Here is a 16948-nt window from a genome sequence, read left to right on the forward strand (position 1 = left end):
ATGGATTAGCTAGGCCACTCTGGACCCAAGTCGCCGTCTTGGGCGACTAAGGGATAGGCGATTAGCTTATTTTGTCCAAAATTACGGGCGATTTTGGGCGAGGGCGATGACGACTTTAGGCAATTTTAGGTGACCTTTTAGGCAGTTTTAGGTGACCGACCAAGTACAGTTTAGTTTACATAGTTTACTATTAAAAACTATATACAACGGATAAAGCGATGGGCGACATTAGGCGACTTGGGCGATTTTGGGTCCCAGAGTAGGCCTGATTAGGGTTTCTGTTCAAAGTCAGGTTCAAAATCAATCGTGTCGGGGAAATTACGGCATGAGGAGAGACTGAGCACCAGTTTTTTGCAGTATAGTAGGAGAGCTATCATTGGTCCATTTGGCTAGCTTTAAAGACATGTCAAAGTTAAAGTTCGGGTGTTTACCATTTGACGACATAAACCAAATTCACTAACCGTTGAAAGCTTGTTAGTGTTTTTTCAAAAGGAGCAAACCGACCGAAAGAGATGGCAATTTAGTTCCCGGTTATTGTTTTCACTTGATGGGACTGGAAAAGGGAAAATGAACGTGAACAAATAGTACAGAATTTTCCGATGGATCTTACCAACCGGAATGAAAGAATTACATCATAACGTACAATTTCCGAAAGTTTTTTCCGGAAAATTACTATTCCATTTGCCTTCCAACCCAAATTTCCGGGATTTTTGCTTAAATGGTAAGCGCCCATGGTTAAGCAAGCAACCCTGGCTACCCAAAAAATCTGGTTTTCATTGTCCAAAGTTAGGAGTTTGAAAGACTTAAAACGAGAAAAAGAAAACATTTGGTAGGTAATTTAATTCCAAGAGCTTTATTTCGCATTGTTGTTATTGTGACAGAGTTAGTCCATTCATAGTTCATTCGCTTGTCCATTGATTAATCAGGGACAGTTTGGGCCCCGTTAAATGAACAGCTACATTAAGTCGGAGTTTTTTGGTGCGTCCTCGGATTCGCAGTGATCTTTCCCCAGACAAGACACCAACAACAACTGTTCGAGTTGATCCGTTGCTGTTGTCTTTCACCAACACACCCGAGCCAGAGCTTCCTCGAGCCACATCACAGTCATTCCAAATCAGACCGCTGGTCACTTTGAGCGCGCGGCATTTTGAGATCCAAAGACTGCTGGGAGCTTTGTCTCCTGGAAATCCTGTCAATTAAAAAAAATAATGAGGTTAAGATATGCGGTAAAGAATTTTCTGTTGTTTGACAATGATCTTTTTGAAGGTTGATGGGGCTGCTCAAATATTTCATTGTTTATTTTTTCCCTTTGGTATTAGCTCATTGTATGATATCTAAATATTAAAAGGTGACAAAAAATTGTGGAACAAAAAAAAAAACCGAACCGAATAAAAAAACCGAATAAAAAGAAAACCGAAAAAAACGAAAAAAAAAAAAACCGAGTGCGTAAGTGGGTCTAACCCAGGCTTAGGTGCTACAAGAAACTGATCCAATCCGAGCTTGAACCCAAATAAAAGATATCGACAAAAAAGCATCATGCTCTAATCTCGTTCCCAGATCTCGCGGGGTTTCGCCGGTTGGCGAGCCGAAGGCTTCGGCTTCGCGCGCGAGATCTGGGAACGAGATTAATCTCGATTAAAAATCATGCTCCTTCCAGGTTGCTGCGACATTTAATTTTGTGCGCGCGCCGATAACAGCGAAGGCCTTGGGTACGAAGTTGCAAGAGGTTTAAACCAGACAAACAAGCCAATCTTGGCTTACCCGTAATAGATATCGCAGAACCTTGAGACAAAGCCATTGGCGAAACACTAACAAAAGATCTTCGAGTTGGCAGACCCGTCAACTTCAACACGGCATAATCGTCATCATTGGTAATTTTCCATCGCAGTGGAACGTAAGCTTTGTTTACGTCGTACCACTGTAGTCGGCCATTTCGCTCCAGGAAGCCAGCCTGAAGTGTTGCAACGTCGACACCGTCGATGCAATGCGCGCTTGTGAGCACGTGAAGCGGACCAATCAAAATGCCGGAACACGACCAGGAACAGAATCCTTTGCAGGATACTTTACACGCGGCGGAGTGCGGTGACTTCTGGGCTTTGTTCGAAGACGGCAGCTTTTTACGTTCATCTTCTCCAAAGATCACTCGTTTGGCTCTGCTTATAAGCTGATTTGAGTCCCTGATAATTTTAACAAAAATTTAAAATAAGCATATTGACCCTAAATTTTATGGCGAAATTCCTAATACTTATCCTATACTTATCCAACATCCAACATTGCCAATACTTATCCAACATCCCTTTCACTGACGTAAACAAATTTCGGTTTGTTTTTCGGTTTAATATCGGTTTTTGAGGAGGGCCTACTTACGAGGGGAAGCGGATTATTTTTGGTCTGAAATTTGCGTCGGTTTCAAAAAGAGGATTTTTTTTAAAATTTAGAATGCCACATGGCAAAACCAAGTTCTTAAATTTTTAAATGAGTGTTTTAGGTCTCTGAGCTTACACTAACAACGTAAAATACAAAAGAAGCCATACCATATTGGGCTTATCATCGGAAACTTAATTTTTTTTATCTTAGAGCTATTAACAACTAAATTTAAGCCCATGGGAGTTTTGCGTCTTAGTGTTGTGGGCGTATTTTGTGGGCTTTTGTTTGAAGGGCAATTTTCGGAGTTTACGGAATTTCGCGTCAGCACATGCTACAGTAATGGACTTCAATCATACACAGGCTACTCAATAAAAATAAAAACATTTTCCGTGAAAACTATACCAGTCTTGTTTTGTTGCTCTTCTGCTCCTTGTCTTTCTGTCTGTATCTAAACCTTTCCTGCCCTCACTTTGGCCTCTTGCTCTTTTTAATGTTATTGTTTTTCTTCCTTCGTTCCAAATTGTTTCGTAGCTAGGACAACAAAAATGGTGAGATTAACTTTCTCACTTCCTTGGACAGGTTTTTCAACAAATGGGTGGTCTGTGCACATCTACCACAGGACACCGTGATGTGAAAGAAATTCGAGCTCCGATCCAATAATTTTGTGTTTCTTCGACCTGTCTTGTATATCAAACTGCGAAGACTCTGCAACTAGGTTATAAGCTACCAACTTTCTCAGTAAGACCCGAAGATTTAACTTTTGATAATTAAATATTCGTGTCCTATAACTTATCTCCAGGGTAGAACAGGCAGCTTAAAATTTTTTTAAGATTAAATGGTCGGTGTCACGGATTTTAGACAAATTTAGGCATCGGAAATGACCATCAAATTCGGCGAAATATGAAAACAACCTCTTAAAACAGTGAAGGAACATTTAAACAACATAGCAAATACAAAATTAAGAAGGTACAGATGGCCAAAAGTGACGTGGATTGAAACGGAGTGTGATATGGGTTTTTGAAATATTGTTGGGCTGAACGATATTCAAAAATGGTTTCGTTTGCTTGTAACGTTAAATAATAACGCGCGGGAGACACATTCGGTTGTATTGAAGCTATGGTTTTGTCATTTGGATCCATAGGAGTAATTTATTTGCAAACATTAAGTTTCATAGCGAGTATTTGGCAAAACTTAATGAAATAGACTTCACTCAACCGTGATACAGTCCCTTGAAGTTTTGAACCAAGTTTTACATCTTACCTTAATTCCAAGTCTTCTGTAGTCAAGTTAAACGAGTTGACTAGAGGCTCCCATGAGATATTAGAATTGCTTTGCAATTGTATTGTTTGATCAAGTTTGTCACTCGCCGAGCTCCTTAACTCTTTATCTTCAAGAAAACGATTGTCATCGTCGCCATTTTTGTAAGATGCTTCAAGGAATTCAAATTCAGACTGTGATGTCATTCTAGAATGGAAATGAAAAAATAAATGAAGTAAGTATGAAAGGCCACATTACACAATTAGAGTCAGAAGTATTTTATCTCTACAAATCTTTACGTCTCAAAATTTAATTAATCTAGTAGAACAATGGAAACCTTGCCTGCTTACCGACTGACTAAAACCCTTATGTCCTGACCATGAGATAAAAAACGTTATTGTTCCAAATTGCGTCACTCCAGGAAACAATTTCCAGTATGACGTTAACGAGTTTTGATGTTTATAAACAAATTGGCAAGAAAAACCGCGTTTACACACGTATAAATAGCAATTATAAGTAATACATGAAAAAATTGATAAAAGGGTGAGGTTAAATTGTTAAACAGCATTCTTTATAATGTTTTAGCCCCAATTTAAAGTAAACATTTATTTTGAAAAGGGATGTAAACGCGTTTTCGGAATAGTTTAATATTCTGCAAACAGAAGTTGATGAAAGAATCTTCTAGCGTACGTGATCCGTGTAGATGATGATCCAAACATTAGATGAAAACGTTAGTTAATTAACTAACTATTCTGCAATTTCGCTTTACAATTATAGACTGGCATTTAGGAAAGATGTTTCTAGCTAGTCAAGCTAAGCCTATTAAAGTATAAGACTTCCTCAGTGCTCAGTCCATATATATATATATATATCTATTAGTATTGACCCTGACACTTAACCTCATGCCAGTTGAGAACACTGTGAAACAAAACAATTTTTTTTCGCTGTAAATCATACAGGGTGATTCAGTTGCCCTTTATCTTCCCTGACAAAAAATGATTTTGCTTATCATGTAATTTAAAAGTGAATCATTCATATGCGAACTATCGTAGATAAAAGGGAGGTTACTGATTAATATAAAACAGTATTCATGCCGCTGGGCTTCAATTTTATTTTAATCATATAAACGCCCTCGTCCACGTCCCACTGAAACAAACCATTAATCATAAAGGATAGGAAATCTAACTGAGCTTGGTGTGCATGTATATCACTGAGCTTATTTAATTAACCTTGGCACAGTTTAACACAGCTATTAAACTGGAATTCTAACCGCACTACAGTTAAAAACCTGCAGTGATTGTAAATTTAGGAAGAATTACCTCACAGCTTGAAACATCAACAGCAACATTAGAATGGTTTTCATCTTCAGATGACAGGGACCGCTGTTCACCTCCAGTTTGTCTAAAGATTCTGTGTTCTTTGCGCGGCCAACGATCAGATTTAATACAGCAAGGTGCGAAGGAAGTACAAAAGAAATAACTATTTCCTTCCAGATCGGTTTCAGTTTTAGAAATAGTGTTATGATGAGCTTTTTTCAGGACCATATGAAAGGGAAATCACTTGTTATATATTGTCGTTCTGGTGCGAAAAATGTTAAATTTATTTTCTGTTTTATAGTTTCTAAAACGTACATCACCTGCACAATTTATTTAGGGAAGTCGCCGGAAAGATCATTGATAAAGACCTCATTTTCCTCCATTCAAAGGAAATTTCTTTTTGTTGAGAAATCGCTAATGAGTTTTAAATGAACGAATGAAAATTAATAATAGAATTAACCGTCGAATTGGTGTTCCTCGGCACACCAACAAGGATAACAGAAAATTTGTTTTTATTTCACAAACAAAACAAGAAGTTGTCTGAGATTTTATTACTTCCTTTTTTATCGAAAAAAGATAAAACAGTTTACATGCAAAAATTATTAAAGCCTCCTATATTCTACTGAACGTGAGTTATTAGGCAGTGAAACTGATTTGTAAATTTACGACACAGTTGTTATTACCTTTACAGGAAAACTATGTCAGAACATTGCACAGAAATACACGTCCCAAAACTGAGGACCTTTTTTTTAAAGTAGAAATCAATTTAATACCCATATATCTTCAAACTGTTCAGAGTTTATCATGTACAATAAATGATAAGTGTTTCTCTGCAAAGGCGAAGGGAAAGTTGTAGGGAGGGAGTAGAAGAAAAGACCAGTGTAAAATTTGTATATTTAATTTTTTTTTTGGAACTTTTTTTTTTTTTTTATATATACAGCATTTAGCTTTTTCTCGCAGTCGATATTTCCGCCGCAGATTAATGTTAAAGCCTTGAACCAAATTAAAATACTTCGAGTGACCAAATTGTTCTCGCTTTTTCTCCAGTGAGAACAACAGAACAAGCCAACAGAATTTTTTTTCTGGTCTGAAATTGACGATTTTCGGTCATTTTACTTTTACGAACAAACTAAAATAGTGTAAATTTAACATTTTTTCTGTGGCAAACGATTAAGATGTATGACTAAACATCCACATTTTTTAAAAAAATTTTTGGCTACCAAGACAAAAGTTTTTTTTTGATTTAAAGTTGGTTGCTAAACTATCGGCCTTTCCAGAAGCATTTTCAAAAAACTAGACAAAGCTTTTTTATTAAACATGAAGACTAATCGGCTCTATGAATTAACTTAGAAGATTTTGAAAAACATTCTGATCTTTCTAGAAATATTTCCACCTGGAAAAACTTATTTTTATCAATAACAGGTTTTTTTCGGCTATTGTAAATTTACGTTTTATTTTTGCAGCACATTTTCAGTTGAAGTGCAAAGTTTTTCTAAACGGATTTAACACGTAGCTCAGGACGGTTTACATAGTCGCTTGTAAAGACCGACGTTCTCTTATTAAGCCAGATGAGTTCGAGAGTCCAAGAAAGTGGGGGCTCCCTTGGTCGCTAATAGGCCTTAAACGGGCGACGCCATCTTGAGAGAGGAGCGGGTAGAAAAGTTGTAGGGAACGACGGCAATATGAATCTTGACACTTTGTTGTTAGTGATACTATGCAAAGCTTTGTCGCGTTGTGGTGTGGCTAGCTAGAAAGCGTCAGTTACATTTGATTTCCCATACATTTGTCATTTTTCCCGCGAACCGCGCCGCAAGCGGAAAAAATTAGAATGTATGGAAATAAAACGTAACTGAACGCTTCCTAGCCCAGCTCATCCTTCAAACTCGGAAAATAAAACTTTGCCTAGTATCTTAACTTTACAATTCATAAGTTGTCCAGAATCCAAGTTTTTAAAAGATATATGCCGTTGGATTCCCACACAAACACTGTATTCTACCCGCTTGCCTACTCGTCAAGATGGCGTTGAAAACCGTGATAAGGCCTATAGGCGACCAAGCAGGAGAACCCTGAGGGATTAACGTGGCTTGTCAGATAATAAACGAGAAAAGTAGTCAATAAATGCTTTATCACATGCCACCCAATTTTTGTGTGAACGTCTGGATAAATACTGCAAAATGAAAGCTGGATCATGATGACGTGCACGAAAAATGGTAATAACCTCAATAGTAGCTGGCGCGTGCGGGCTGTACGACTTTTACTGACCGGTACACGTCAGCATACACGTCAACTCACTGATACTCTCGTTATCTACAGAACGATTGCAATAAGGTGACGCAGGAGCAGGTTTTAATATCATTAAAAGGGGGAATAAATTTCCTGAGAGTCTTAAGGCCAGTAAGTGAATTAAAGAACGAGTAGGATTTTTTCGTGGTATCAGTGGAAATTGGCGGGTAATGTCATCGTATTAGGCGTCGGAGCTCATCAGTTCATCACCAAACTTAGTTCTTCGGCTTAATAGATCATAAGAGAATTTATAATAATGTTTGCTTGCATGTGGCCGGTATTAAAAAGCTGCTCACAAGATCGCAATAAGATCGGAGGTGAGGTTAGCATCCTTTAAGAATAAGTTAAAATCGTATTTTTATGAAAGACTACCGGTTCAGTATTCCATCACGATGACATTCGTACGTATAAATTAGTTTGTCCAAAGTGCCGCCGTGTAAATACTGTTGTATGTTGTTAGGCTCGATTTCCAGCCGCTTTCGGGAAAACGCGCCCGCGCTCCTCCCCCGGGGAGGAACAAAGACCGGACTCGAGGAGGCGGCGGAAATCGAGCCTATGTTCTTGTTAGCCCTTTTCTTTGGATTATTTATTTCTTTTTGTTTTCATTGTTATTTATATTGGGGTTCTAGGGAATGGGATATAGATTTTTAGGGGGATGGTTTGGTGGTGGGTCCACTTTGTAGGGAACCGAGTGTTCTTTTGTGAACTCACCTGCCGTAGGGCGAATTTGTAAAATAAAATAAAAATTAAAAGTCATGTTGCTTCTCCTTACGACTGAAGTCGTGACCGACACTGATGTTTTTATTCCTCCGTTTGTCGTTGAAGTGATTGTATTTAATAATAGAAGGGTTTTTTGTGTTAAACATTCTTTGTGGGAAATTCCTCCTAAGTCCGTTGAATTCAAACCCAACGCGGGAGCTGCTCAATTCCGTTAATTTTTGTCTGCTTTTTGTTTATGTTTTGCTTTTGGCTTCACAACAGTCAATTGAAAACTGCTCTATTATATACTTGATATTAATGTTTCGCTTGTGATATTCAAAACAATATAATTTTCTTTTGTTTAATTGTCGTTTTTTTTTTTTTGAGCAGGTAAATCAAACTTTTAACAAAATACCTCTTCATACTTTTTCGTCAGTTTTTAAAGTCCGCTTTTCCGACCTTCGGGCAAAGTTTAACATCGCGCATAATAGTAACGACTTCTTTTTCTTGGCTTTTTAACCGAATAAAAAGAATAATTAAGAAGAAAAGAAGACGACTCTACTTTTAGAACCCGGACGGAACTTATGAACACCAAGCTTTACAATCTACTAACTTTTCTTTCAATACGGCATCAGTCCCATGGCAATTAACATGAAATGTACAACCTTGCAAAATTTGGCCGACATAACTGTTCATCTGACACTGATATGTCATTACAAAATGCTGTAACTTTTTTTCGAGCACTGAAATGAAACAAACTTAATTTAAAGCGGCGAGCCGTCACATAACTTCGTCTTTTATCCAAAGCAACTGCAGTTTTAACATCTGTAAATGCATCGCCAATTTGACTTCCGGACTCGTGTTTGGAAGCCAACTTTGCGCTTTTATAACACAGATTAGAGCGAGGTTATTTTTTTATTCATTGCATTGGCTTCAAATAGGTACCACCCCAAATACAGGCACTACAATTACGACAAAACACCTTCAGAAGAATATTTAATTTATAATTTGGTAAAATTAAAGAAGAATCCATAAAAACAAAACTAAAATAGAAACACGTTCATCTAACTGAATAACAGTCACATTTATTCATGAAGCTCTGCCACGCATTTTAATTACGGTTTTAATTTGGTCTGTTTGGTACTTTAAAAGACAAATGAAAATGAATACACGAATAGGCAATCAAGAATAGCCGCTAGAAATGACCAGAAATATTCTTGTGGTGGCGAAGGAAATCCAAAGCAAAATATATTTTTTTTTTAATTAACAAAAGCGTTATTCTGGAACAGACCGGTTTCATCAATGTTTTCTTATGATTGTGTGAAGTCATCTAAAAAAACAAAAATCTACAAAAACGTTTATATTAAAACTTAGAACTGTTTGGATAGGTTTCAAGGAAATTGATGTCGTCACATTTATTTGTTTTTTTTTTTTTTTGACAAGATTTGCGGAAGGTAAAGGTAAAATTTGGTGATGTAGGGAAAAGACTGGGGTCAAGTCAGGTATACGGTACATTCCATGAAGGGTACATAACGTATAGTTTCGTTTTTCCTAAATGGTGGACAAAGATGGACGAAATTTCCGTGCATTTTATTACGACACTTTAGGACTACGAAACGTCGAGCAAAGAAAAGCACTGGAGATATTGCTGAAAGATGATCCAATAGGTAATGGATAAGTGGCTGCAAGGATTTTTCTGCCATTTTTCTGCCGTATTTTATGAGGGCATCGCCCTTATATGAAGGCCTTAAATATATGGCTACCCAAATACCCAATGCAAAATCTTTTGTAATTTTCAGATGTGGAACGCATTTCAACATTTAGCACACGGTTTAGCTTGCCCGCAGTTTACAGAACCCACGTTTGGAAAGTAATTTTAGGTAGGAAAAGAGTTCCTTTAGTTAAAAAACTAAATCAAATTAATGATTTTGTTTATCATTCGTGCCAGCCCACAGGCTTTGGGCCATTTCATTTTATATCCAGACCCCCCCCTGTTGACGGGCAAGTCAAAGTTTACCCTCCTAAGAAAAAAAGATCAAAGTGCCGACATGATGCCCCCCTCAGAAAAACCCGATTTTTTCTTAACCCCATCAGAATAAAGACCACTTTTTGCTCATTTTTACTTACCCCCTCAAAAAGAATCAAACGTGCCGACATATTTTAGACCTCTTAAGAAAAATTCTTCAATGCGGGGGCGGTGTGAATTTTTGTTGGAATGGCCCTTTGACTGGGTTTTAGAAGCCCAGGGCACATCCTCGGTATAAAAACCTTCCCGGGGGGGGGGGGGGTACTCCATATAACGGCCTATACGGGGAGGCTCCGCCCCGAAAGGGGTACCTTTTTCAGGCTTCAGGTATATAAAAGGGTAGCGATTTCACAAGTTTAGGTATATGAAAGGGTACGAAAATTCGTCATTTAGGTTTTTTAAAAAGGCCTGTAATTAAAATATTTCGAACAGACCCACTTTATGGCTGTATTATTTTAATTTATTAAGCGCTTTATAAAAATGACAAGAAAACGTCCTGTTCTAAGGCTATGTCACGTCTTTTAGGTATATGAAAGGGGTACCTTATTTCAGTGAAAGGTATACGAAAGGGGTACAATTTCTGTCAAAATGGTATATAAAAGGGTAAGGAGTAAGAGCTTGGGGCGGAGCCTCCCCGTATAAAACTTTTTTGAGTGCCCCCCCCCCCCCCGGGAAAAACCTGTGAAACTCAGTAGTGACGTAAAACAAAGAATGAACAAAACAAAAAAGAACCTCAAAAGAATACACAATAGGAAAACAATAGTTCCAAAACAAAGGAAAATTTCACAGGTTTTTAGGCCGAGGTTAACCCTTTAGAAGCATGTGTGAAATCTGCTGAAAACATGATCACATTCTTCTACATGTACCATCCTTGAAGTTGATGTGGAGAAGAGTTTTCTATGTCTATAAATATATCTTGATCTGGAACTGAAAATGTTAATTTAAATCAACTTTTACATGCATCTTAGTAGAAGTGAGGATGTCAGAAATTTTCTTTTTCAACATAGGTATTATTCCTCCATATCGTGATGCACACCAGTTTGCAATTCAGCAAAGATGTGAGCATTTTAATGATCTCCGGCATGCTTTGAAGGTTATGAGGAAGATGTCTGATGAAGATGACATGCCTTACCAACTGTCTATGATGTATCTGTTAGATGAAGGAGCCTTGAGATTTGTAAAAATACCAAAGGTAAACAAGTGTTAATAAGTCCTAGTCAAATATCTCGCAATGCATTGACAAGTGTACAAGTGGTAGAAGTAAACAAAAAACCTGCAAGTTGGTGTTATAAATCTGAGTGTTGCATCAAATCTCCAGAGTGCAAAGAGAGTCCTGTCCGATAACCCAGATCAGGGCTGGTGGAATTTCCTGTTGAACCATTCAGTTTACCCCTCACTTACCTGATAGGCATTAGTAACACTTGGACTTTTCAGTTGGTAGATGTAAGTATAGCTTGCGTGGCAGACAAACTTAACCCTGGTATAGTCCTTGTTCGAATCCCCCCCCCCCTCCCCACGTGTTTCCGGTTTTTTGGCCTTGCGTATGGCTATTCTTTCTTGCGCTGTGATTGGTTGAGTGGATAGCGTGAAACCATAGTAATGTTACACTTTCGATAGATACCAGATACAAAATAAACAGCAGCCAGTTTCAAGCTGGTGAGAGAAGGAACCAGATGAGTAAAGTAAACCAGTGATGGGAAATTTCCCTAGCAGGCTTTGAATGCTTTGTTTGCAACTCATGCAAATCCCAAACCTACTGATAGGCTAATAAACACATATGGTAATGTAATGGCTAATGGTTCAGTTTCCTTCAATATTGACAAGTTTGCGGCCTTAACTGAAGTTAATGACGTTATAGTGCTTAAATAATAGTAGTAAGCAGTAAACTTTATTTAAGTGTCAATAGTTCTTGCGTTACACATTAATTGGTGACACTAATTAAAAACTAAAATAAAATTTAAAATTATGTGAAAATTGAAACCCTTATTCTAAAAAAAACTCTAGTTAAAACATGTTTAAAAAGCATAAATGATAATGATATCAGTTGGTCGAAAGATGTTGCCACTGAAGCATTGTCTACCATAAGTCACATTGTTTTCACAGTTGACCTTGTATTCTGTATAATCTTACTGAAACACATTTCGCTTTCGTATCTCGTCAGAAACTTGAAAGAAAGGCAGAGGTAATGAGAGCTGTAGTGCAAGTGTTTAGCGACATGTTTGAAGATGAGGTTGATCTCTATTGGATGTCTGTCAGGTTCATGAAGTGTTTGGACCAATCTGGAACACAGTTAGAAAAACTGGTAACGCTGTGCTTGAGGAATGATAGTTATTATTTACCTGTTTGATAGCCTGCAGGCAGATATAGCGAAGTAACATTTACCATATTTTTTAGTTTACTGTTGTTACAACAAGTTGTTCCCAAGCATTGTACATATTTGTCTTTAGTTGGGGGGGGGCATTGAATTTGTAGTTGAACCTTGTGGTTTTCTGTTGAAGTACAAATCAAATCTCAAATTTTGTTTGAACTTTCTATAATTTATTAAATTAAAACAGACAGCTGCACTCATGTCCAGGATAGAATGCACTACAAAAATTCCTAAATAAAATTAACGATTTTTTTCTGCGGTCTTGTGAAATTTACGAAAATTACAAAAACCCACATTCAAGGGTCCAGAAAACTCCTTATATTCAGGCCTTATGAAAACTGCAAAAATTACGGTTTTTTGGAGTTGTTGGACTAATGTTGGTGTCAATACATTAATCTTATTGTGAATGTGCTTCAATCTATTATTTTTCTGTAGGAAATGTTGACTCAGCATTATCTACAAACTGAGGATGTCCAACTTCACAAGCACCTGTTGAGCATTGGCGCATTTGATGTCCTACCACACAAGAGGTCTGTAAAATGGATTGTGTCATAACAGGCTCTCTTGTAAATAAGGTCTTTCTGAAACTAAGTCCTGACATCTTAAATTGTTTAAATAATCTACATGCACCTGATGAATACCGTGAATGATCAATTATTCGCCGTCACCGTGCTTAGTTAATTTTTCCTCTTAAAGGATTGGGGCTTATTTGAAAGGGGCACTTATTTAACTACCGGAAAAACACTGAAGGAAATAAAGATAGCAATAGCAATCTATTGCAATATAATACTAAAATAAAATTATTTTCTCCTGGAGTCCCTGCCACTCCTGATTTCGTAGACAGAAAATGTCATCCTAATAATTATTAGCACTGAAAACCACAAATCTAGCTGAGGAAAAGTTCATTTACCAAACATGAGCCTAGTAAATATTATCTTTTATAAAAGAAATTGTATAATAAATTATTACTGATTATAAATTAGTTGACATGTAAATTTATTTTTTTATCTAAAGGTGGTTTGAAAGTGGTTTTGCTGACGATATTCCAGATTCGTGCATGGAAAGGTTGGTTCATAGCGAGTTGTTATACTTTGCCTTTGCCAATAGTCTTAATTTCTTATTTCACGATAACCTTGTCAATAATTAACAAAATTGTAAAACATTCTTGTTATGTTGGTCAATGTTAACTGTGCTACAATTTGATTACTGTCATTTGGTCTTGTTCAATTGGCAAGTGATAGTGAGTGCATTGAAGTTCAGAGTGAGAGGCTAAGCCAGAGCCCTGGCCGGGTTTGCCATGTTTTTTTTTTTTGGCAAGACACTTCACCCTCACATTATTACCTCTCTGCACTCACTGGAGTAAAAAAAGTACAGTTGTTAGGACAACCTAACAAAAGAACCTGAGATGGACTAATCTGCAATCAGGTAAAAAATAAAAAAGAACGCCTGGTTGCATGTAAGTGATTGACTAGCATCCCATCCAGGGGGAGTAGAAATACTCCTTCTTACTTGATGCTGTAAAAACTAGAGTTAGCTGGGAGCTTCTCGAGACAGAAGTCCCCAAAAATGGCTTGGACGGTGATTTCATCCTTCTGTATAAAACACACAATTCTATGTGAAGAAAAATGATTTACTAGAGTTGCCTTGATTTTGTAATCTCTAAATGTTTCTTTCTTGTAGGATTTGGGACAAAGTAGTGTGTGGCTCTAGTAAGATTCTTGTTTTTGTTGCTGTTAGTCTTCTCATGGTTTTCAGACATCCCCTGCTAATGGAAAAATCTGCTCAGGGTGTGAACAAATTTCTTAGTAAGGTGTGTTGTGACCTTATCGTTTGACTGTCTGTCAATTAGTCAGTCAGTCAGTCAGTCAGTCAGTCAGTCAGTCGGTCCGTCAGTCAGTCAGTCAGTCAGTCAGTCAGTCTGTCTGTCTGTCAGTCAACCAGTCAACAAGTCAGCCAGCTATCTAGTAAGTTATCCAGGCGTAGTCAATCGATAAACCGATAATCGATAACAATCAATAGCAATCGATATCAATCTTCGATTGATATCGATTTCCGATACCACTCGATAGGAATCGATAAAGAAAAAAAGTTGTGAGTTCGATTGACATCGGAAATCGATAAGGATTGGTTTATCGATTGTTATATTAGTAGTGATTGTTATCGATCACTGTCGATTGCTGTCGATTATTATCGATTTTCTCAATCGATAACAATCGATAATAATTTTTTTTTGTGAGTTCGATTGTTATTGATTACCGATTTCAATCGATATCAATCGGTGATTGATATCGATAGATATCGATTGTATCGATTGATTTCCGATATCGATTTCTATCGATTGACTATGCCTGGAAGTTATTTACTTGCTTATTCTCTTGTTTATTTTTTCTATACTTTCTTGTCCACAGCCTCTCCCAGAGGACAACTTTGTGACAATTGTCAGTAAAGCCATGGAGCTGTGGGACAAGCATGGCGCTACAATTATCTCTGAGGCCCCAACCATGCATTGAGTCCAGCAAGCGAACCTTTATACCTGACCAAGGAAGTTATAACACCACATGAAACAGATGAAACACTGTGTATTGTCACGCTCGGTCTCAGGCCTTCCGCGCCACTCCCGTAAAATTACGTATAACTACGTCATCAATATAGAATTTTCTACTCAAATCAGGGTGGAAATGGTAGCACAATGAAAGGACTGTGTGAGGCATGTCATACGAGGCTGGAAAACATGAATGAAGCAGTTACATGAATGAAGATACCCTGGTAGCCCTACAGTGCGATCGTTAGACCTCGGAGACGTTTGCCTAACGCCGACTGGTAACGGGGAGAGCGATCTCATTCTCTTATACTATTATCGATCGACATTTTCATCTCCAAACAAATTATGTTGAGCTAGACATGTTTTGTCTGTATAGAGGCCATTCGGGGATAGCCATGAGTTCGTGAATGGAATATACAGAACTACATCAAACAGAACATATAAAGAAACATATTTTCTCTGAGAATTATTGAAAGAAAAAATCTACTTATAAAAACACAGCAGTTACTTCATCGTTTGAGTAAATGCATGAGATTCCCTGGCCGTGGGGTGAACAAAAAACAAAGAGCCTTGAAAAAAAAGAGCTTTAGGGCCTTCATGTTTTATTCCCGAGTTTCAGTATTGTAATAAGAAGAGAAACGGATTGTGTCAAACTATTCTAACTTTTCGACGTTAGAAATCCCAGAATTAGAGCTATTTTGTAAGTACGAGGCATTTTTTCCTTGAAGCTAGCGACCCAATACTACTATGAGACAAACTATCCTCGTCGGAATAAATCTTCCGTTTTAATACATCTCCCCAAGCTTGTCACGAAAAGACAACTTTAGACGACTTGTGAAATGTCGCATGTTTTTGCAACGTGTTTCGACACGACCGACCCCTGAACTCTCTTTCAAAGGCTATTTTAGGTAGATCTGTCACAAACTTTCTGGTCTTAAAATAGAATCAAAGCGCTAACCGACGGTTTGACTTGCAACAATGTAGCAGCGGAAGGAAGAGAGATTGTGCCAAGCGCATCTAGGTTTATATCGGACGAAATTATATTCAAGTACCGTATGATGCTCCTTCAGAATCGCTGAAACAGCTTGTCAAGCTTTTGACGATCACTGACAATGACACAAGAAAAATGTTGTCGGAATAGAGGAAGACCACTAGAACTGTCATTCACAAGTTCAAATTTAGCCATCTATAGCTCATAGATGCACTTGTTCTTGTTAACCGAAATGCAGGAAAACTAAGCAATAACTGTTCTCGGGCAATATTGTTTTGTTTACAAAAACGACACCGGAATTTCCGGTGGATACTGGATCGGTGAACTTTCATGATTACCCGGAACTGGACCCGGAACACAACAGCGTTGCGTGACAAAAACCGGAATAGACAGGCGGATACCGCTTTCGCAACAAAACCGGAACACGCACAAACCGTGCTAAAATTTGCACCCTGAATTATTTAATCCTGAGATTTAATGCGTTTAAGCGTTTCGTGGGTGTTTTAGTCTGCAGATATTTGACATTTAGTTGTGGTTCGCCTCTTGCATATCACCAGACTGAACAAGTCCATAACAATGTTTTTTTTTTATTTCGAATCGTTATTGTTTTTGTTCATAGGGAAATACGCATGTAATTATAGCAGTAGTTTCTCAAACCATTGGTCCATTTTTTTATTGGTCTTTTAATTATACTTAATATTTTGCTTTTGTGATATTCAATCAAATTCATGGGAAATGAGTCCAGTAATGAAATCGAGAAAGTATTTTCAAGCTATCCTGCAGTACACCGGAAACAAACATTCACTTGCCCTACGTCACGAGCGCAATCATTTGCTAATTATATGAAGGCATAAATTAAGTTTGTTGCGTCAAGTCATTGTAGCGTCCTTGTTTTTTTAAAACACGAGGAACTAGCCTTGTTTCTTTTAACTTTTAAATTGCGCAATTCGCTGAATGGGAGCGTTCCAACGACGTTTCACGTTAACCTCTTGTTCTCGCGTTACACCCAGTTTCGCAGAATTTACGAAGAGTTAGCGTGACCGATTGTTTCCGCGAAATCACAATGTTTATGCGTAAGTTTTATTTAAAAAAAAATCCA

At 37.6% G+C, this 16948-nt stretch overlaps 2 protein-coding genes across 2 annotated transcripts; one reads left to right on the forward strand and one right to left on the reverse strand.

Moving 5' to 3' along the window:
- Nucleotides 1-792: 792 nt before the first annotated feature.
- Nucleotides 793-5194, reverse strand: LOC144648892 (serine protease 23-like). The gene is made up of 5 exons (XM_078508338.1): nt 4944-5194; nt 3628-3831; nt 2770-2898; nt 1762-2177; nt 793-1189 (listed from the first exon to the last, which is right to left on the reverse strand). Exons 1-5 carry the CDS (start codon nt 4985-4987, stop codon nt 900-902), a joined length of 1083 nt encoding a protein of 360 aa, XP_078364464.1. The 5' UTR covers nt 4988-5194; the 3' UTR covers nt 793-899.
- A 4282-nt stretch (nt 5195-9476) lies between these two features.
- On the forward strand, nt 9477-15354 carry LOC144650858 (TBC1 domain family member 7-like). Its single transcript, XM_078510622.1, has 8 exons — nt 9477-9589; nt 9722-9802; nt 10956-11140; nt 12110-12250; nt 12752-12846; nt 13331-13381; nt 13997-14126; nt 14725-15354. Exons 1-8 carry the CDS (start codon nt 9478-9480, stop codon nt 14824-14826), a joined length of 897 nt encoding a protein of 298 aa, XP_078366748.1. The 5' UTR covers nt 9477; the 3' UTR covers nt 14827-15354.
- The last annotated feature ends 1594 nt before the right edge of the window (nt 15355-16948 follow it).

The sequence above is a fragment of the Oculina patagonica genome, chromosome 4, assembly GCF_052425735.1.
Source record: "Oculina patagonica isolate OP01 chromosome 4, crgOcupat, whole genome shotgun sequence".
NCBI lineage: Eukaryota > Metazoa > Cnidaria > Anthozoa > Scleractinia > Oculinidae > Oculina > Oculina patagonica.